Raw genomic sequence first — 22,891 nt, forward strand, 5'->3', positions numbered from 1 at the left:
AGAATAATGCACGACCGCATGTTGCAGGTCCTGTACAGGCCTTTCTGGATACAGAAAAAGTTCGACTGCTGCCTTGGCCAGCACATTCTTCAGATCTCTCACCAATCGAAAACGTCTAGTCAATGGTGGCCGAGCTTCTGGCTCGTCACAATACGCCAGTCACTACCCTTGATGAACTGTGATATCGTGTTGAAGCTCCATGGGCAGCTGTACCTATACACGCCATCCAAGCGCTGTTTGACTCAATGCCCAGGCGTATCAAGGCCGTTATTACGGCCAGAGGTGGTTGTTCTGGTTACTGATTTCTCACTATCTATGCACCCAAATTGCGTGAAAATGTAATCACATGTCAGTTCTAGTGTAATATATTTGTCCAATGAATACCCGTTTATCATCTGTATTTCTTCTTGGTGTAGCAGTTTTAATAGCCAGTAGTGTACTTCCCTCGTCTATCGCTATAACGCTACATGCTAATTTTCCATTGATGGAAACAGTGCCCGAAGTGTTCCTCTCTGTATTCCTTGATTATTTGTGCCGCTGTTTCTTTCCCTGCGTTAAGAGAATAAACTTGTATTCCCTTTAATGTAGGTTTGACTTTAGGGAACAGATAAAAGTCGCACGTTGCTAGGTCAGGCGAATAAAGTGGGTGGTCGTACACTAGGATGCTGTACTTCCCTAGAAGCCTCATACAGTGCGGTATGAGGCCGTGCGTTGTCTTCATGCAGAACCCATGGCATTATTCCACTATTCGGGTCGTATTTTCTTTGTTTTCTCATGGAACTGAGCAAGTTCCTGAAGGTTGTACTGGTGATTTATACGAGAGGTGTTCAATAAGTAATAAAACACTTTTTTTTAAGCTAGTTGGTTTTATCAGAATTCCAATACACCATAGTATCAACTGTAAAGGAGTTACGTCACCTTACTGGTAGGGCCTGTAGGCCTACATGATAGCATTCTACTGTTGCTACAATAACCTCCCTGTCGTCCAGTACTGTTTCCCATAGAGTGCATCAATCACTGAACCGGGCGGGATTAGCCGAGCGGTTTAAGGCGCTGCAGTCATGGACTGTGCGGTTGGTCCCGCCGGAGGTTCGAGTCCTCCCTCGTGCATGGGTTTGTGTGTTTGTCCTTAGGATAATTTAGGTTAAGCAGTGTGTAAGCTTAGGGACTGATGACCTTAGCAGTTAAGTCCCATAAGATTTCACACACATTTTGACATTTTCGCATCCCACATTGGGCCAAACAGATCCAAGTCAGAAGGCGAGATCCGGGCTGTAGGATGAAAGAGTAAGAACAGTCCAACGATGGTTTTTGAGATCCTTTCAGGTGCGTAAACTTGTGTGAGGCGTTGCGTTGTCATGGAGAAGGTGATGTTCTTTTGTGCTGACTCCGTTACTTCCATGTCCTGATGGTAGCGCAATATACTTCAGAGTTGACCGTTGCACCTTGAGGGAGAACGTCAAACAACATAATCCCTTCAAAGTCCCAGAAGACCATCGCCATGATTTTAGCGGCTGAGGGTGCAGCTACGAAATTTTTCTTTGGAGGCGAGATGGTGTGGTGCCACTCCATGGATTGCCGTTTTGTTTCAGGTTCAAAGCGACGAACCTATGTTTCATCGCCTATGATGATATTCAACAAAAAAATCAGCCACGTAATGCGCAAGTAATTTCGCACAGATGGCCCTTCTTCGCTCTTTATACACTACTGGCCATTAAAATTACTACACCGCGAAGATGACGTGCTACAGACGTGAAAGTTAACCGACAGGAAAAAGATTCTGCGATACGAAAATGATTAGCTTTTCAGAGCATGCACACAAGGCTGATGCCGGTGGCGACACCTACAAGATGCTGACATTAGGAAAGTTTCCAACCGATCTCTCATACACAAACAGCAGATGAGCGGCGTTGCCTGTTGAAACGTTGTTGTGATACATCGTGTAAGGAGGAGAAATGCGTACCATCACGTTTCCGACTTTCATAAAGGTCGGATTGCAGACTATCGCTATACTGCTGCTCGCGTTGGTCGAGATCCAATGACTGTTAGCAGAATATGAAATCGGTGGGTTCAGGAGGGTAATACGGAACGCCGTGCTGGATCCCAACGGCCTCGTATCACGAGCAGTCGAGATGACAAGCATCTTTTCCACATGTCTGTAACGGAGCGTGCAGCCACGTCTCGATCGCTGAGTCAACAGATGGGGACGTTTGCAAGACAACAACCATTTGCACGAACAGTTGGACGACGTTTGCACCAGTATAGACTATCAGCTCTGAGACCATGGCTGCGGTTACTCTTGACGCTGCATCACAGACAGGAGCACCTGCGATGGTGTACTCAACGACAAACCTGGTTTCACGAATGGCAAAACGTCATTGTTTCGGATGAATCCAGGTTCTGTTTACAGCATCATGATAGTCGCACATTGGAAGCGTGTATTCGTCATCGTTGTACTGGCGTGATGGTATGGTTACATGTCTCGGTCACATCTTGCTCGCATTGACGGCGCTTTGAACAGTGGACGATACATTTAAAATGTGCTACGACCCGTGGCTCTACCCTTCATTCGATCCCTGAGGAACCCTATATTTCAGCAGGATAATGCGCGACCGCATGTTGCAGGTCCTGTACGGGCCTTTCTGGATACAGAAAATGTTCGACTGCTGGCCTGGCCAGCACATTCTCCACATCTCTCACCAATTGAAAACGTCTGGTCAATGGTGGCCGAGCTTCTGGCTCGTCACAATACGCCAGTCACTACTCTTGACGAGCTGTGGTATCGTGTTGAAGTTGCATTGGCAGCTGTACCTGTACACGCCGTCCAAGCTCTGTTGGACTCAATGCCCAGGCGTATCAAGGCCGTTATTACGGCCAGAGGTGGTTGTTCTGGTTACTGATTTCTCAGGATCTCTGCACCCAAATTGCGTGAAAATGTAGTCACATGTCAGTTCTAGTATAATATATTTGTCCAATGAATACCCGTTTATCATCTGCATTTCTTCCTGGTGTACCAATTTTAATGGCCAGTAATGCAGTTTTCTCGGCGCGAAACCTAGCGCACGCATTGATTCGAGTACCCCAACGGGTGTACGAGTGCGTCAGTACTGCTAACAAAGAAGCCCAGTCGCGCAGCGAAGTATTGTGATCTGTCGAGCAACTCGAATGAGAGTGCCCGCACATTTCAGTATTGCAGGAGTCAGTCACGTGCGGCCAGCTGGCACGCGGAGAATCGGACAGGCTTGCACGAACTTTCGCGATGATGACTCGCCCAACGACTCGGCGTGCTTTTGTTCACTGCCAGGTACCCGTAAACATTCTGCAAGTGCCTGTGAATATCTGTGAGTCTCTGGTTTTCCGACAAAATGAACTCAATGACAGCTCTCTGCTTGGAAAGCACCTCCGTTACAGACATCATTTTGAAGGCTACGTACAGTGCGGCCTCCTCATCGAACTCCGGGGGCAGAAGCAGGAATATTCCTTGATGTCCCACAACAGATTTCGCGTTTTTCAATCTAAAGTGGCCGAGAAAATTGCATTACTTACTGAATGCTCTTCGTAGGTCGACCTTAAGGTACACAGTTCAGTTCCATGAATATGGAAAAATTGATCAGCATCGAAACTTCCTGGCAGATTAAAACTGTGTGCGGGACCGAGACTCGAGCTCGGGGCCTTGGCCTCTCGCGGGCAAGTGTTCTACCATCTGAGCTACCCATGCAGTAATCGCGCCCCGTCCTCACAGCTTCACTTCCACCAGTACCTCGTCTCCTATCTTCCAAAGTTTACAGAAGCTCTCCTGCAATACTTGCAGGATTAGCACTCCTGAAAGAAAGGATATTCCGAAAACACGGCTTAGCCACAGCCTGGGGGACGTTTCCAGGATGAGATTTTCACTCTGAAGCGGAGTGTGCGCTGATATGAAACTTTCTGGCAGATTAAAACAGTGTGCAATCAATTTTAATCTGCCAGCTCTGAGCACTATGGGGCTTAACATCTGTGGTCATCAGTCCCCTAGAACTTAAAACTACTTAAACCTAACTAACCTAAGGACATCACACACACCCATGCCCGAGGCAGGATTCGAACCTGCGATCGTAGCAGTCACGAGGTTCCGGACTGAGCGCCTTAACTGCGAGACCACCGCGGCCGGCTCACCTTGAGGCACATATTTTGATGATGAGCACTATATAGAGTAAGTTCCTGACTATTGCCACCAAAAATAACTCCTAAAGTATGATAGGAGCTGAAAAGCTTGTAGCACAAAAGTTGCATGGGACAACGGGGGCCATAACATGACTATGCTTTTTCGTTGCTGCGTGGGGTCGGTTCAGAGATATGAAGATCAAATTTGCTTCTTTAAATGGGATGATATAGTTTGTCACTTATTTTTGATACCGGATGTCGAGATGAATCCAGTGATGTTTAGCAGTAAGATCATTGAAGGTCGACGAAGGTCGCAAAGGTGGCATGCACGTCCATTTACAAAAGGCATTCGAAGTGATGACGATTGGTATCAATGCAGTGCTGCAATTTTTTTTATCATGGATTCAGTGTTACTCTTTTTCACATTGGCATTTATCGAAGCACATGCTCTGACAAATCTCTCTCGTCTACCTTCAGGTGTAACTACAGCGTCTTTATAAACGATATCTTCTACGAATCCCGGCCAGGAAAAATAATGTCTGGCGAACGAGCTGCCCACGACACATCTCCTTCGCGTCCAATCCAAGGACTTGGGAATTGCCTCTGCAACTCACTTCTAGCCTTCATCGAAAAGTGTGCCGGACACCCATCGTGTTGACACCACATTCTGTTCGCTGTTCCTAAAGGTATTTCTTCCAATAACAGACCAAATGTTTCTTGTAGGAAAGTGGTATTCTTCCTACTATTAAGATTTCCTTCGATGAAATAGTGAATATAATTCTGTCCTCCAGAATCCCACACCATACATTCACGGACCACGGTTTGAGGTGTGCACTTTGCCACAGGCAACATTGATTTTCAGTTGCCCAATAATGCATGTTATGCAAATTAATATTTCTATGGTTCGTGAATGTAGCCTCGCCAGTTAATAAAACCACATTAATAAATGTGTCATCCCTCTGAATCTGATGTTGAGCCCACCGGCAGAATTCAACGCGACGCATACAACCCGTAGCAGTTAATTATTGGTGGAGACTTATATGCTAAGGATCATCTCTATGATGATACAAAATACGAACAACACTACTCTGGCTCATGCCAGATTCCCTTGCGATTTGACGCGAACTAACACAACGATCTCGAACCACAGTGGCGAGAGCACCACTTTCCGTTTCTTCGTTAGTAACTTTCCTTTGCCGGATATGTTTCCGATGCGTTAAAGATCCAGTTGTTTCCAATTTACCACACACATATTTAAATGAGCGACGTGTAGGGTGAGTACATTGAGGATACCTTTCAGCATGTAAGTCTCTAGCTGTCACTGAAATTCGTTGGCATTCTCCGTAAGTGAGAAACATATCAACTTCTTCTTCGAAGGAGTACATTATTCAGTTTCGCTTAATTCGACGATACTAGTCTTACCGTTCCTATTAGTGTTGTACTGCGATACGGCCGAATGGTGTTGACATGTCAGTGGCACGTTAGATGGGTATGCTGTATTCTGCGAATATTTACTATTTGCACGATGTAAGAGAGAGAATTGTCAGAGTATGTGCTTCGATAAGTGCTGAAGTAATGAGGAAGAAGATTGGAGCACTGCATTGACACCAATGATCATCACTTCTACCACCTTCTATACATTGACATTCGTGCCACCTTTTTGACCTCCGGTGACCTTCAAAGATCGTACTGTTACACATCATTGGATTCGTCTGGATAGCCGCTATCAGAAAATAAGTACCAAACTGTAGCACCTCATTAAAAAAAAATCAAAGTTGACCTTCATATCCGATGCGACCCCACCTAGCAACAAATCACCAACGTCATATTATGGGCCCCGTGTCCCATGCAACATTTGTCCCACAAACTTTTCAACTACTGTAATGCTTTCGGAGTTATTCTAGGTGTTAGCATGTGGACGTAATGTGCTGTTCCAGTCTCTTCTGTACCTAAGGTCCATCACCGTTCCCTTTGGATCCCGAAGTAATTCGGTGCTCTCCGATACACACGATCGAACAGCGGAGGAGTGGTACTCAAGAGTCAATTTTAGGTTACAATATCTCCGGAGGTAATTAACATTTTACAATGCAACAACTGCACTGATTACGAATTTGTTTATATGTTCAGACATGCAAACAAAACTAACGTGGTTCCATTTTAAAAATGGTCTGTGGAATCGATTCGTCAGTATTTGATATGGTTTACGAAATATATCCAGCGGTAATGTTAGGTGCCTCACCCTGTATATACTGGGTGATCAAAAAGTCAGGATAAATTTGAAAACTTAATAAACCACGGAATAATGTAGATAGAGAGGTAAAAATTGACACACATGCTTGGAATGACATGGGGTTTTATTAGAACAAAAAAAAAAAAAAACACCTCATACTGCTAGACGTGTGAAAGATCTCTTGCGCACGTCGTTTGGTGATGATCGTGTGCTCAGCCGCCACGTTCGTCATGCTTGGCCTCCCAGGTCCCCAGACCTCAGTCCGTGCGATTATTGGCTTTGGGGTTACCTGAAGTCGCAAGTGTATCGTGATCGACTGACATCTCTAGGGATGCTGAAAGACAACATCCGACGCCAATTCCTCACCATAACTCCAGACATGCTTTACGGTGCTGTTTACAACATTATTCCTCGACTACAGCTATTGTTGAGGAATGATGGTGGACATATTGAGCATTTCCTGTAAAGAACATCATCTTTGCTTTGTCTTACTTTATGTTAATTTTTGCTATTCTCATCAGATGAAGCGCCATCTGTCGGACATTTTTTGAACGTTTGTATTTTTTTGGTTCTAATAAACCCCATGTCATTCCAAGCATGTGTGGCAATTTGTACCTCTCTATCTACATTATTCCGTGATTTATTCAATATACAAATCTATACTGACTTTCTGATCACCCTGTATATACATTGGAAAAGAACGAGAAAGCATGCGTTTCCAATATGAGTGGGAATATGTCCTACTCTCACTGTCTCTGTCTAGCTACCCTTCCTCATTCTTCGTCCAATTCCTCCTCCCTCCACCTCTATGTGTCCATCACCTCCTTCCTCTCTCTCTCTCCCTGTGCATCTTCTCATCGCCCCTCTCTCTCCATTTCCACCTGCCCATCTATCTTTCCTCTGTCAGTCCATCACCTCCTTCCCTCTTTCTCTGCCCATCTTCTCCATCCCCCCCTCCCCCCCCCCCCCCGCCCTCATCATTCCCTTCTGCTCCCTCTCCCTGTCCATCTTGTGACAGGACAAAAGCTTTTGGGTGTCGTCATGGACTTCGATATGCTTCAGCATATTTACTTAGCGGTTGGCAAGTATTAAATACGTGATGAGTGGTTACAAATGTATGAACATTCTGTAAGTAAAGTTTCTATGTGTGCAACTTTTGTAGAAAAGTGAACTTTCGACCGCGCTTGACAGAACGATCAAGTTGTCACAGAGCGTCTCCTCGTGTCGACAGCAGCAATCAGCTGTCCTAGCCAGAGATATCGTCACATCGAGCTGGCCGCTATTCAACGGGACGAAGGCCGCCGAAGAAACTACATTTAATTGTTAAAAGCAATGGAATTGTGAGGTGATTGTCTAAATTGATTCCTCTATGGTTTTTGGGATTTAGAAGTTGAGTCTTGATTTTGGTCTTGATACGGAAGCTTACGCTAGAGCTGATAGGTAGAAGCTTTAATTAATTATCGTGCCAACAGTCACCGAGAAAGACAATAGATTCGCGGATATAGGTGGCATCGTGACCAATAAATTCTGTGAGAATATTGTCAAGAAGTTTTACTGAATTAATGAGACAGTGTTCGGTCGGTGTTGTAAATCAGAATTTAATGTGACCTAGTTGTTAGACGTGTTTAGCAGTGTATCTGCTTCAATTTATATTGTTCCGCGAGATAAAGTAGGGTACCTTAAAGCAACTGATTTGAGTTTATTCTGAATCGTAGCGCTGGAGAGATTTTTGCTATGGTCGTGTATGTGTATGTGTGGGAAGTAACGGGACGGCCTGTTGTTGTAAAATTACGCTCCTATTTTGACGAAACTGCATTCCATAATTGGAGAAATTGGTGTTTGAAAGCGTTAAGTCAGTAACTGGACTGGACTTACAATGCGATTTGTGCTATTACTAGCTCACACGAGACTCTTAGAAGTTGTTGTGGTTTAAGTTGGTGGATGTCGTATTTATGAACTTAGTAAGGAAAATAAGCGGATGCGGGATTTGTGTGATTTGGCCGCCCACTCTAAGGTAGTTCAATGCTGAGCGGTTAATATTGGTGTATATTTTGAGTATGCACTACAGGTTTAGTCGCGTAGTAATTGTGATTTTGTATACCATTGAGTTTAAGTCTAACTGGTGTTTTATATAGCCCTGCACGATTAATGTGAAAGAGGTCATAGTTATTGTTGCCTGTAAATTTAGCGCCCCTCATCTTTGAAGAAAGGCTTCGTATACTATCAGAACCAATTAATATTATTCGACGACATTCAATTCCATTGCTTCGAATTTTAAAGAGAAACCAATAACGAAAAGAGCTAATAAGAAAACAGAGTAAACAGTATCACAGAGATAGCTATCTATTTCGCTGGTTTGCAATGAAATTATTAACTTTGGTTGCTACGTTTCGAATTATCGTAATAAGAAATGGATTATTAAATTTAACTGAACGAGGGTGTACGAAACTGAGATTTGCCTTAAGCAAGTGAGACGTTGATCACGTTAAATATTTATTACGTCTTTTAGGTGATTTTGTTTTATAGCAGTAAGTTAAAGATTTTCGCGTAGTAAACTATACCGATCGTTAGTGTGCATAAAGTAAATAATCAGCGATAGCTATAATTATTCCGGGTGTCAATGTTGTTTGCTGCCAGTAAGAGGTTTCAATCTTTAAAATTTTGAATAATAACGCCGTAGTCGGTGCAGGTTAAGGGTTATAACGTACGCAGTTTTATGAGAATTGTTGAACTGTTGATATCAATAGCAACCCATATTTATGTTTCAGATAACGTGCAGTGTGCAAAGATTTCATCAAATCATAAATACTATGATGAGAAATATCAATACTAAAAGTGTGTTGACCATTCACCACTTCAATGCATTGTAATACTGTTGACGAGTGAAGTATTGACAGAATATGTACGATGTAGTAGTACATGTAATCTGGGTACTTATGTTGCAGTCGGATGCGTACATTGTGCAGAGTTCCTATAACAGTTAAACGATTAAACATCTTGGACAAAAATTTAACAATTTATGTTAGTACTGGGACGAGGTGTGTCTAGTCTTGAAGGCAGAGCTATTGTCAGTACACAGATTCACGTCTCGCCAGGCCCCTCTACATAGATCAGAGTGGCGTTAACACACTATAGTCTCCTAATTCCTGTTTTCTACGTTCATTTCCTCCTACCCCTCTGTCCATCACCTCTCCCCGCATCTCGCTGACCTTGAGCCTTGTTTATTGTTATTGCAAATTCAGATATTGTAGCAGTGTTCTGATCATAAATCGGAAAGCCATAAATACAACTTTTCTGTCTGCTTAGAAAGTTTCACTATTATATATTTTACATATTTAATTATATACCAAAAGTGTATAGTTTACATGTGTCTATATGTTTATTACTGTAACATGCAAAAACCTGAAGTAGATCAAAAAGGAGCTTTTCGAGATTTTTGGTAAAAATGTCCTCCCTTTACACATTACTTACATACATACATTTTTTATATTATACGTATTAAAAATATACATATACTAAATAATTAGGACCTAAAATACGCCTGTATAAGAATTCAGCATTGTGTCAAAATTTCAAAGCACGGACAACGGGGGCCATTATATGACGTTGGTTTTTTGTTGCTAGATGGTTTTTTTGTTGCTTCAGACATATGAAGGACAACTTAGTTTCTTTTTTTTAATTTTAGGTGGGATGCTGTAGTTTGATACTTATTTTCTGATGGCGGTTATCGAGACGAACCCAATGATGTTTAACAGTGAGGTCTTTGAAGGTCAGCGAAAGTCACAAAGGTGGTATGAACGTCCATTTATAAAAGGTGCTCGAAATGATGACCATTGGTATAAATGCAGTTCTGCAATCTTCTTATCATGAATTGAGTGTTATTCCTTATCACATCGCCACTTACAGAAGCACATGCTCTGATAATTCTCTCTTGCATATCTTCAGGTGTAGTTGGAACATCTTTATAAACAATTTCTTTTACAAGTGCCCACAAGAAAAAAATCCAGAGGCGTCAAGTTTGGCGAACGAGCCGGCTACGACACATCTCCTCAGCGTCCAATCCCTTGATTTGGGAATTGCCTCTGCTACTCGTTTCTAGCCATCAGCTGAAAATGTGTCGGACACCCATTGTGTTGGTACCACATCCTGTTCCTTGTCCCTAAAGGTATTTCTTCCAATAACAGACCAAATGTTTCTTCCAAGAATGTGGTGTACTTCTTACCATTAAGATTTTCTTCGATAAAATAGGGAACATAATTCTGTCCTCCAGAACCCCACACCATACTTTCACGGACCACGGTTTGTGGTATGCACTCTGCCACAGGCAACATTGAGTTTTACTTGCCCAATAATGCATGTTATGCAAATTAACATGTCAATGGTTCGTGAATGTAGCCTCCTAGTTAATAAAATCAAATTAATAAATGTGTCATCCCTCTGAATTTGAAGTTGAGCCGACCGGCAGAATTCACCGCGACGCATACAACCCGTAGCAGTTAATTACTGGTGGAGACTTATATGCTAAGGATCATCTCTATGATGATACAGAATACGAACAACACTACTCTGGCTCATGCCAGATTCCCTTGCGATTTGACGCGAACTAACACAACGATCTCGAACCACAGTGGCGAGAGCACCACTTTCCGTTTCTTCGTTAGTAACTTTCCTTTGCCGGATATGTTTCCGATGCGTTAAAGATCCAGTTGTTTCCAATTTACCACACACATATTTAAATGAGCGACGTGTAGGGTGAGTACATTGAGGATACCTTTCAGCATGTAAGTCTCTAGCTGTCACTGAAATTCGTTGGAATTCTCCGTAAGTGAGAAACATATCAACTTCTTCTTCGAAGGAATACATTATTCAGTTTCGCTTAATTCGACGATACTAGTCTTACCGTTTCTATTAGTGTTGTACTGCGACACGGTCGAACGGTGTTGACATGTCAATGGCACGTTAGATGGGTATGCCGTATTCTGCGAATCTTTACTATTTGCACGATATACGAGAGAGAATTGTCAGAGTATGTGCTTCGATAAGTGCTGAAGTGATGAGGAATACCACTCAATCCATATAAGAAGATTGGAGCACTGCATTGATACCAATGGTCATCACTTCGAACACCTTCTTTAAATGGACGTTCATGCCACGTTTTTGATCTTCGGTGACCTTCAAAGAACATACTGTTATACATCATTGGATTCGTCTCGATAGCCGCTATCATAAAACAAATACCAAACTATAGCTCCCCATTTTTTAAAAAAAAGTTGACCCTCATATCTTTGACGCGACCACACCTAGCAACAAAATGCATCGTCATACTGTATTATGGGCCTCGTTATCCCATGCAACATTTGTCCCACAAACGTTTCAGCTACTATCATATTTTCGGAGTTCTTCTCGGTGGCAATAGTTAGTGACTTATCCTATACATATGTATACCAGATGGCGCCGGCCAGTGTGGACGAGCGCCTTTAAGCGCTTCAGTCCAGAACCGCGCTGCTGCTACGGTCCCAGGTTCTAATCCTGCCTCGGGCATGGATGTGTGTGATGTCCTTAGGTTAGTTACGCTTAAGTAGCTCTAAGTTCTAGGGGACTGATGACCTCAGATGTTAAGTCCCATAGTAGTCAGAGCCATTTGAACCACTTTGAACCAGATGGCATTCCAGTAGGTGTATAAAAACATATGTATTCTAATGCAGTGTTGTGTCAAAATTTCAAAGAACTTTGAGAGATTTTGAATAAACAAACATCTATGTTTGAACGTATATGTTAAAGAAATAGGTACGGGATATATGCCTATATTTGAATGCAATTTTTTGCCGAATCCGTCAATAACTTTCAGAGACACAATATTTTGAACAAACTAACATGTACATTTTTACTTATACTAATGACCGATACTGTACCTGAGGTAGTTGATGGACCACCATTGTCTTCATCAGCCTCGTCATCACTTCCGGTTGCAACACTATTTTCCGGATTTTTATTTGCAGCAGTGGTGCTGGTCGTACCGGCAGTGCTGGTTTGATCACTTACATCACCATCGTTAGTAGTTTGAGCTAGTACCAATGGTACACAAGCGGCGGCCAAAAGAGCGACGAAAAGCCATTTTCGAGTTTCCATAATCTCCTGGAAGAAAAGCAAAAAGTACACATATTCAGTTCCTCATGATTTCCACCTTGAGTTCTCTGATTGCTTCCGGCGCCAAATAATGAAATGTGGTGATCAAACACTTGGCCTCTTAACTTCATCTACATCTACATGGATACTCTGCAGATCACACTTAAGTGTCTGGCAGAGGGTTCTTCGAACAACCTTCACAATAATTCTCTATTCTTCCAATCTCAAACAGGATGAGGAAAAAATGAACACCTGTGTCTTTCAGTGCTAGGTCTCATTTCCCTTATTTTATTACGATGATCGTTTCTCTCTATGTAGGCCAGCGTCAACAAAATATTTTCGCAAGTTGGTGATGGAAATTTCATGAGAAGATTCCGCCACAGCGAAAAACGTCTTTGTTTTAACGGCGTCCATCCCAAATCCTGTATCATATCCCTGACATTCTTTCCCCTATTTCGCGCTAATGCAAAACGTGCTGCTCTTCGTTGAACTTTCTCGATGTACTCAGTTAATCCTATCTGGCAAGGATCCCAGGCCGCGCAGCAGTACTCCAAAGGAGAACGGACAAGCGTAATTTTTCGGGTCTACAAGTTTTGAGTTTTAACGTTAGTTTAAAAGCATTACATTACTATATTAATAGTATACACGTATATTAGTGTTCCATATAACTTTACTGGCTATTGTGATCTGTAGTTAATATAATATTACTGTCATTGCCTAGATAAATTTTGCAAAAATATTGTAAACAACCATGAGCAAGAAGTGGTTGAGCTGCCGTAGGAAAGTTAGTGCTAGGGTTCCATGCAGCTGTTGCGACAGATGGTTACATTGAGGGAAATGTAGTGGCATAAAATGGGGGAAGTAAATGGGTCTCTTTCACGGTATTGCAAAGTACTTTCAATGGATAGGAAAATAGCTGAATAGGAAGGGAAGATTAGAGCCCTTAAGGCTGAACTGGATAGTGTTAGGTGGGAACTGATGAGGTTAAGGGGGGAGAAGGGTGAAGACAGGTAGGAAGTGGTAGCAAGAAACGGTATCTGACAGTTTCATCATTAGCAATAACATCACATTGCCTTGTTACCTGGGCCGGCCGCGGTGGCCGTGCGGTTCTGGCGCTGCAGTCCGGAACCTAGGGGCTGTTACGGTCGCAGGTTCGAATTCTGCCTCGGGCATGGGTGTGTGTGATGTCGTTAGGTTAGTTAGGTTTAAGTAGTTCTAAGTTCTAGGGGACTTATGACCTAAGATGTTGAGTCCCCCAGTGCTCAGAGCCATTTGAACCATTTGAACCTTGTTACCTGAGTTAACTAAGGAAGAGGCTCAGGTAAATGTAAGTGTAGTTTACCAGATACACAACGTTTTTCAAGCCCAGTGCATGTATTAGCCAAGTGATAGAGGATGTAGGATCATTGTTCATAGGTCTTACAGAGCAGTATCATGTTGTGGTAGTTGGTGGAGTGGGAAACAGTACTGATAGGAATCAGGACTGCAATACTGAGTGTGACCTGGTAAAAATAGCATCTGCAACCAACCATACAAATGTTGGCTTGGTTCCTGCTTTCATACAGTATGATTGGCCCCAATTGAACATATCTACAAGGACAGTCAGTATCGAGCTAGATCAATTGCTTTGGGTGGCTGCCTTGCCAGGCATAGGTTTGGTTCCTGTTGATGGTATTGGTAGGTGGGACTTCACAAGACATGGCCTGCATCGCAACAGGAAAGAGAAGGGTAAATTGGCTATAATGATAGCAAAATATTTATGAGGGGGGAGGCGGGGGGGTAGGACTGAAACTCAAGATAGTACCTCTTCTTTAGGCTAAGATCAGTCTCTAGTGAGTCAACATTGAATGAAAACAAGCTTAATGAGAAGTTCAGACAGGCAGGTACTAGAGATGTTAAAACATCACAAGCTTCTCATAAATGCTCAGTGGAAAAATTATGTTAATATATTGATCAGAATATCAGGGGATTAAAAATAAAGTAAATTAGCTTCTTGTCGGTTTAGAAGATTTAGAAATGAGGGTGGAATAGATGTACTATGACTGTGTGAACATCAAATAATCACAGATATGCAGAAGGTTAATGTGACTGCATAAGTTTTCAGTATATGTAAGTAGAGACACTATGGAGGGAGGAGGAATTGCTAAATATTTTAAAATCTATCATAGTGTGAAAAATTTAGAAACTAAAAAATTTTGTGTAGAGCAGCACATGGAAACATTGTGTGTGATCTTGAGCTAAATAATGGTACTTTTCTAACTGTTGCCATGAATAGATCCCCACTGGGAAATTTTCAGCTATTTTTGGAAAACTTGGATTCTTTGTTGTGCTATCTGTCAGATAGTGGGAAGCAAATTATTGGTTGTGAAGATTTCAATGTAGATTTTTGGAAAGAATCTGATAGATACCTTGGCCCTGAAGTATTACTTGCTTCTTTCAATTTGATGTCAGTTATTGATTTTCCTACTCGGGTGGTACAGGAAAGCAGCACAAAGATAGATATTGTTTTTACAGATCAAGATAAATTCGATCAAGTAAAGACTTTTCCTGTTAAGAACGATCTGTCTACTCATGATGCACAGCTAGTTACAGTATATAACATAGCACCATACAGTAATGCAAAACTGTCCTCCAAAATAGGGCATTCAATTAACGATTTAGCAACTGAACATTTTAAGGAAATGGAATGAGGTGTACAGGGAATCTGACGCTAATTTAAAATTTGACCTATGTCATGATACCTTTGTGAGTATACTTGAAAACAGTTTCCCTAAGAAAACAAGGGAATTTAATTTAAGTAACCACCTAAAAGACATTGGTTACTAAAGGGATAAAAATATCTTGTAAACTGGAAAAGGAAATGTATCTCATAGCTAGGAGTAATGATCCAGAAAGAGTGAAACATTATAAAAACTACTGCACTGTAGTAAGAAAAGTTATTTAAAGGTCCAGAAATACTTGCATTATGTCTGAGGTTATCATATTAGATAGTAAAATTTAAAAAATTTGGGATATTGTTAAACGGGAAACAGGACAATCAAGAGTATAGGAAGACTGTGTATCTATCAAACTCAATGAAAAATCTATTAACGAAAAGTCAGAAATAGAAAACATTTTTAATAATTACTTTTTACATGTTGTAGAGATAATAGGATCCAGGCATCCATTAGAAAATGCAAGGCAGTAATTGGAAGAGATAATACCTATGCAATTTGATAAAATTGAAATTCAACCCACCTCTCCTACTGAAATTAGGAAAACAATAAATTCACTCAAAAGTAAAAGTCAACATGTAATTGATAGCATTTACAACAGAGTGCCAAAAGCATGTTCCCAACAAATAATTAGGATTCTCAGCCACTTATGTAGTAGCTGATTGAAACAGGGAATTTTTCCAGAAAGACGGAAACATGCTATTATTAAACCATTACATAAAATAGAGGATAGGTCTTATGCTAACAAATAACGCTCGATCTCACTTCTAATAGCTTTATCCAAAATTGTTGAAGAAGTAATGTATACAAAAGTAGCATCATATATTTGTAAAAATAAAGTACTAACAAAATGTCAACTTACTTTTCAGAAAGGCTTTTCAACAGAAAATGATATATATCCTTTCACTATTCAAATATTAAATGCATTGAATAACCAAACATCACCCATTGGGATAATTTGTGATCTCTTAAAGGCTTTTGATTGTGTGAATCATCAAATTCTTCTAGATAAGCTTAAGTTTTGTGGTATGAGTGGGACAGTGCACAAATGGTTTAATTCATAGCTAACTGGAAGAATGCAGAAGGTCGAAATGAATAGTACAGATCATCTGCATAAGTCAGCAGAGACTGGGAAGGTATCAACAATGGTGTCCCACGGGGTTCAGTCTTGGGTCCCTTATCGTTCTTAATATACAGGGTGAGTAACTACTGCCACCAAGAGTAACTCCCAAGCTATGACAGGAACTGAAAAATATTTTTTTTCTTTTTGCTAGGTGAGGTCACTTCAGAGATATGAAGGTCAACTTTGTTTTTTTTTTTTTTTTTTTTTACTGGGTTGCTGTAGTTTGGTACTTTCTGAGAGCAGCTGTTGAGACGAATCCAATGATGTTTAACAGTAAGGTCTTTGAAGGTCAACAAAGGTCACAACGGTGGCATGAACGTCCATTTACAGAAGGCGTTCGAAGTGATGACCATTGGTATCAGTGCAGTGTTGCAAATTTTCTTATCATGGATTGAGTATTATTCCTTATCACATCGCAGTTATCAAACCACATGCTCTGACAATTCTCTCTTGCATATCTTTGGTTGTAGCTGGAAGGTGTGTCCACTACGAATCCCCACTAGGAAATATCCAGATGGGTCAAGTCTGGTGAACAAGCCGGCCACGACACATCACCTCCGCGTCCAATCCCTCGATTTGGGAATTGTCTCTGCTACTCATTTCTAGCATCAGCGAAAAATGTGCTCGACACCCATCGTGTTGATACCACATTCTGTTCCTTGTTCCTAAGGGTATTTCTTCCAATAACAGACTTAATATTTCTAGCAGAAGTGTGGTTTACTTCCTACCATTTAGATTTCCTTTGATGAAATAAGGCCCTATAATTCTGTCCTCTACAATCCCATACCATACAATAACCGATCACGGTTTGTGATGCGCATCTTTCCACAGCTAACATTGACTTTCAGTTTCCCAATAACGCATGTTATCCAAATTAACATTTCCATGGTTCCTGAATGTAGCCTCGTCAGTAAAAAAAATCAAATGAATGCGTCATCTCTCTTAATCTGAAGTTGAGCCCATCGGCAGAATTCAACGCAACGCATACAATCCGTACCAGTTAATTATTGGTGGAGACTAATATGGTAATGATGATATTTATGGCGATGCAGAACACGAACATGACTACTCCAGCTCATGCCAGGTTCCCTTGGGATTTGACGCGAACTAACACCATGATCTCGAACCACAGTGACAGTAGTACCAGTTTCCATTTCCTTGTTAGTAACTTTCCTTTGCCGGATATGTTTCCGATGCGTTAAAGATCCAGTTGTTCTCAATTTATCATACACATATTTAAATGTACGACGTGTAAGGTGAGTACGTTGGGGATATCTTTCATTGTATAAGTCTCCAGCTCTCACTGAATTTCGTTGGCATTCTCCGTTAATGAGAAGCATATCGACTTGTTCTTCGAAGGAATACATCATTCACATGCGCTTGATTCGACGATACTTGTCTTATTGTTCTTAGTCGTGTTCTATCGCGAAACCGTCAAATGGTGTTTACACGTCAACGGCACGTTAGATCGATATGCCGTATTCGGCGAATATTTCAAATTTGCACGATATACGAGAGATAATTGTCGGAGCATGTGCTTTCATAAGTGACGAAGTGATAAGGAACACCACTCAATTCACTATAAGAAAATGACAGCACTGCATTGATACCAATGGTCATCACTTCGATCACCTTCTGTAAACGAACGTTCATGGCATCTTTTTGACCTTCGCTCACCTTCAAAAGACCTTACTGTTATACATCATTGGATTCGTCTCGATAGCAGCTATCAGAAAAAAAGTGCCACGCTATAGCACCCCATTTTACAAAAAAAAGTTGACCATCATATCTCTGATGCGACTCCACCTAGTAACAAAAGAACCAACAACATATTATGTGTCCGCAGCTCGTTGTCGTGCGGTAGCGTTCTCGCTTTCCATGCCCGGGTTCCCGGGTTCGAGTCCCGGCAAGGTCAGGGATTTTCTCTGCTCGTGATGACTGGGTGTTGTGTGATGTCCTTAGGTTAGTTAGGTTTAAGTAGTTCTAAGTTCTAGGGGACTGATGATAATAGCTGCTCAAAGTCATTTGACATATTATGGTCCCCGTTGTCCCTTCAACATTTGTCCCACAAACTTATCAGCTACTGCCATACTTTCAGAGTTATTCTAGGTGGCAGTAGTTAGTGAGTCACCCTGTATAGCAAGGACTTGCAACTCTATATTCATGAAGCTGCAAAGGTAGTTCTTTTTGCTGATGATATATGTGTAGTAATCACACGCAACAAACAATAATCAGATAAGGAAATTGTAAGTAATATCTTTCAGAAAATTATTAAGAGGTTCTCAGCAAATGGATTCGCACTACATTTTGAGAAAACCCAGTTTATACAATTCTTTACAGTAAATGGCATAACACCATTTGTAAGTAGGCTGTTTCTCTTGAGGTTTTTATGTTGGTAACGCCATGTAGCGCTCTGTACGAAAATCACTGACTGTGCTGTGTGCAGTCTGTGGCTGGTTAGCATTTTTGGAATATTTGCTATTGTTTTGTTGGACGGTTGGATGTGAACAGTGTGTAAAGCTGTGCAGTTGGAGGTGAGCCACCAGCAGTGGTGGATGTGAGGAGAGAGATGGCAGAATTTTGAGAGCGGACGATCTGGACGTATGTCCGTCAGAAAAAGGAAATTTGTAAGACTGGATGTCATGAAATTTGAACATTATTGAGGTAAATACATTGTTTGTTCTCTATCAAAATCTTTCATTTGCTAACTGTGCCTATCAGTAGTTAGTACCTTCAGTAACTAGAATATTTTATTTAGGTGGCAGTATTGGCGCTCGCTGTACTGCAGTAGTTCGAGGAACGAAGATTTTTGTAAGGGAAGTGATTCATGAAAGGTATAGGTTATTGTTAGTCAGGGCCACTCTTTTGTAGGGATTATTGAAAGAGAGACTGCGCTGCGCTAAAAAAAATATTGTGTGTAAGTTTACTGTTAATCAGAATAAGTAAAGAGAGAAATGCTTGAGTACGTTTAGTTTTGCTCAGATGTTTGAAAATCAAATAACGTAAGAAGTTTATCAGCACAGTCATTTTACATTTTATAGTTTTCCAAAGGGGACGTTTTACATTGATAAATACAGACTATGAACAGAAGTCTGTTGCCAAGGCAGAATATTCAAAATTTCTGGATGTGTGCATTGATCAGAAATTGAATTGGAAGAAACACATCGATGATCTGCTGAAATGATTGGATTCAGCTACTTATGCTATTAAGGTTATGGCAAATTTTGGTGATAAACATGTCAGTAAATTAGTTTACTATGCCTATTTTCATTCATTCACTGCCTTCATATGGCATTATATTTTGGGGCAATTCGTCATTAAGAGAGAAATTATTCATTGCACAAAAGCTTGTACCCCGACTAATAACTGGAGCCCACCCAAGATCACCTTGCAGACATTTATTTAAGGAACTCAGAATATTCACAGTACCTTGGCAATACATATATTCACTCATTAAATTAGTCATTAATTACCATCCCAATTCAAAAATAGCAGCAAAGTGCATAGCTACAACACTAAAGGAAAGGATGATCTTCGCTATTTGGGTTAAATCTGACTTCGGTGCAGAAGGGGTGAACTGTGCTGCCACAAAAATCTTTGGCATTTCCCAAATAGCGTTAAAAGTCTGACAGATAGCCAACCAACATTTAAAAGCGAATTAAAAGAATTTCTGAATGACAACTCCTTCTACTCAACAGATGAATTTTTAGATATGAAGTAGTAACTGTAAAAAAATATTAATAATAATAATTAATTATTCTGTGTAAAGAAAATTTATGTTAAAAGTGACACGTTGCACATCATTACGAAATGTCGTATTGAGGATCTATGGAGCAAGGATTAATGTATGTATGTACTTCGTATATTTGTATGAGTGGCCACCCTCTGTCGCATTTAACGTTTGAGAGTGCGTGATGTGTCTTTCACAAGAAGAAGAATAAACTTCACGTGCTGAGTTCAGCGAACTCGCCAGTTGGTGAATTCCACTATAGAGGTTTCAACAAAGGACATAACTCCCACGGAAATGGCGTGTCCCGTACGATAACATTGCAGTGCGCTGCTCAGATTGTTTCCTAAATTGTTTATGTACACAAGGAACAGCAGAGGGCCTATAACACTACCTTGGGAACGCCAGAAATCACTTATGTTTTGTTCCATGACCTTCCGTCAATTACTTTTACATACACTTCTGGAAATTGAAATAAGAACACCGTGAATTCATTGTCCCAGGAAGGGGAATCTTTATTGACACATTCCTGGGGTCAGATACATCACATGATCACACTGACAGAACCACAGGCACATAGACACAGCCAACAAAGCATACACAATGTCGGCATCAGTACAGTGTGTATCCACCTTTCGCAGCAATGCAGGCTGCTATTCTCCCATGGAGACGATCGTAGAGATGCTGGATATAGTCCTGAGGAACGGCTTGCCATGCCATTTCCACCTGGCGCCTCAGTTATACCAGCGTTCGTGCTGGACGTGCAGACCGCGTGAGACGACGATTCATCCAGTCCCAAACATGCTCAATGGGGGACAGATCCGGAGATCTTGCTGGCCAGGGTAGTTGACTTACACCTTCTAGAGTACGTTGGGTGGCACGGGATACATGCGGACGTGCATTGTCCTGTTGGAACAGCAAGTTCCCTTGCCGGTCTAGGAATGGTAGAACGATGGGTTCGATGAAGGTTTGGATGTACCGTGCACTATTCAGTGTCCCCTCGACGATCACCAGAGGTGTACGGCCAGTGTAGGAGATCGCTCCCCACACCATGATGCCGGGTGTTGGCCCTGTGTGCCTCAGTCGTATGCAGTCCTGATTGTGGCGCTCACCTGCACGGCGCCAAACACGCATACGACCATCATTGGCACCAAGGCAGAAGCGACTCTCATCGCTGAAGACGACACGTCTCTATTCGTCCCTCCATTCACGCCTGTCGCGACGCCACTGGAGGAGGGCTGCACGATGTTGGGGCGTGAGCGGAAGACGGCCTAACGGTGTGCGGGACCGTAGCCCAGCTTCATGGAGACGGTTGCGAATGGTCCTCGCCGATACCCCAGGAGCAACAGTGTCCCTAATTTGCTGGGAAGTGGCGGTGCGGTCCCCTACGGCACTGCGTAGGATCCTACGGTCTTGGCGTGCATCCGTGCGTCGCTGCGGTCCGGTCCCATGTCGACGGGCACGTGCACCTTCCGGCGACCACTGGCGACAACATCGATGTACTGTGGAGACCTCACGCCCCACGTGTTGAGCAATTCGGCGGTACGTCCACCATGCCTCCCGCATGCCCACTATACGCCCTCGCTCAAAGTCCGTCAACTGCACATACGGTTCACGTCCACGCTGTCGCGGCATGCTACCAGTGTTAAAGACTGCGATGGAGCTCCGTATGCCACGGCAAACTGGCTGACACTGACGGCGGCGGTGCACAAATGCTGCGCAGCTAGCGCCATTCGACGGCCAACACCGCGGTTCCTGGTGTGTCCGCTGTGCCGTGCGTGTGATCATTGCTTGTACAGCCCTCTCGTAGTGTCCGGAGCAAGTATGGTGGGTCTGACACACCGGTGTCAATGTGTTCTTTTTTCCATTTCCAGGAGTGTAAAAATATAGAAAAATATGAAAGCTTCTTACTGTTACTACAAAGGACGTTCAAATAGTTTTACACAGTCGTCTCAATTTTTTTTTTCAGGAGGAGAATAAAGTTTTTGCGAACATACTTGGAACAGTTAGCTATACATTGGGCCTACTCAATGTAGCCTCCATCAGCTATGACGCATGTGGCCCAGCGTTCTCTCCATGTAAATGGACTTTGTACAATTCTGGAGATTGACTTTTACATCATCGCTTGACACAAGAAATAAGGTATTTCTCACTATCAACTGTTTTACCGCGCAGGTGGGTCTTCAGACGACCAAAGAGGGAAAAATCAGACGGAGCCAAGTCCGGGCTGTAGGGAGGATGAGGAACAATTTTCCAAACCATTTTTCTGATTTTCTCCTGCGTCATAAGGGCTGTGTGGGGCTTGGCATTGTCATGGTGTAGTCTGATGAGCTAGCCCTGAAGCTGTGGTCTGTGGGTCTTGATGGCACGTCGCAGCTTGTCCAATGACAAAAAGTAACAGTCCCGGTTAATTGTGGAGCCAGGTTCCAAAAAGTCGATGAAAATGACACCACACTGATACCTTTCGGCCTGTTTGTGAAAGTCTTGGTTTCTTCTTCCGAGGGGAACCCAGATGAATCCACTCCATGGATTGGGTTTCGCTCTCAGCTTCGGACAAAAACAACCCCGTTTCATCCTGGGTAATTGCACTGTTTCCACTCTCCAGTAAAGGTCTTCATGAGACCCTCGAATACATTCTTCCTCATCGTTTTCATTTCTCTTGTCAATTACCTAGCCACCCAACGTGCACAGATTTTTCTGTGCCCTAGTGACTGTACCAGTGATGCCACACTACCCAATGACAAACGAGTCATTTCAGCAAGCTGTCGTGTCGTCACACATCTGTCATTTTGGATGATTTGATCAATGGTCTCCTTATTCACATCACT

General features: G+C 42.2%; 1 protein-coding gene across 1 annotated transcript in view; it reads right to left on the reverse strand.

Annotated features, from left to right (window-relative positions):
* Positions 1 to 22,891, reverse strand: part of LOC126284614 (carboxylesterase 1C-like) — a 487,963-nt gene that overhangs the window by 377,945 nt on the left and 87,127 nt on the right. The window contains exon 2 of the mRNA XM_049983679.1: positions 12,286 to 12,508. Within this exon, the coding sequence (XP_049839636.1) occupies positions 12,286 to 12,502 (217 nt within the window). The 5' untranslated portion in view covers positions 12,503 to 12,508. The remainder of the gene's footprint in view (positions 1 to 12,285; positions 12,509 to 22,891) is intronic.

Source organism: Schistocerca gregaria, chromosome 8 (assembly GCF_023897955.1).
Source record: "Schistocerca gregaria isolate iqSchGreg1 chromosome 8, iqSchGreg1.2, whole genome shotgun sequence".
Classification (NCBI taxonomy): domain Eukaryota; kingdom Metazoa; phylum Arthropoda; class Insecta; order Orthoptera; family Acrididae; genus Schistocerca; species Schistocerca gregaria.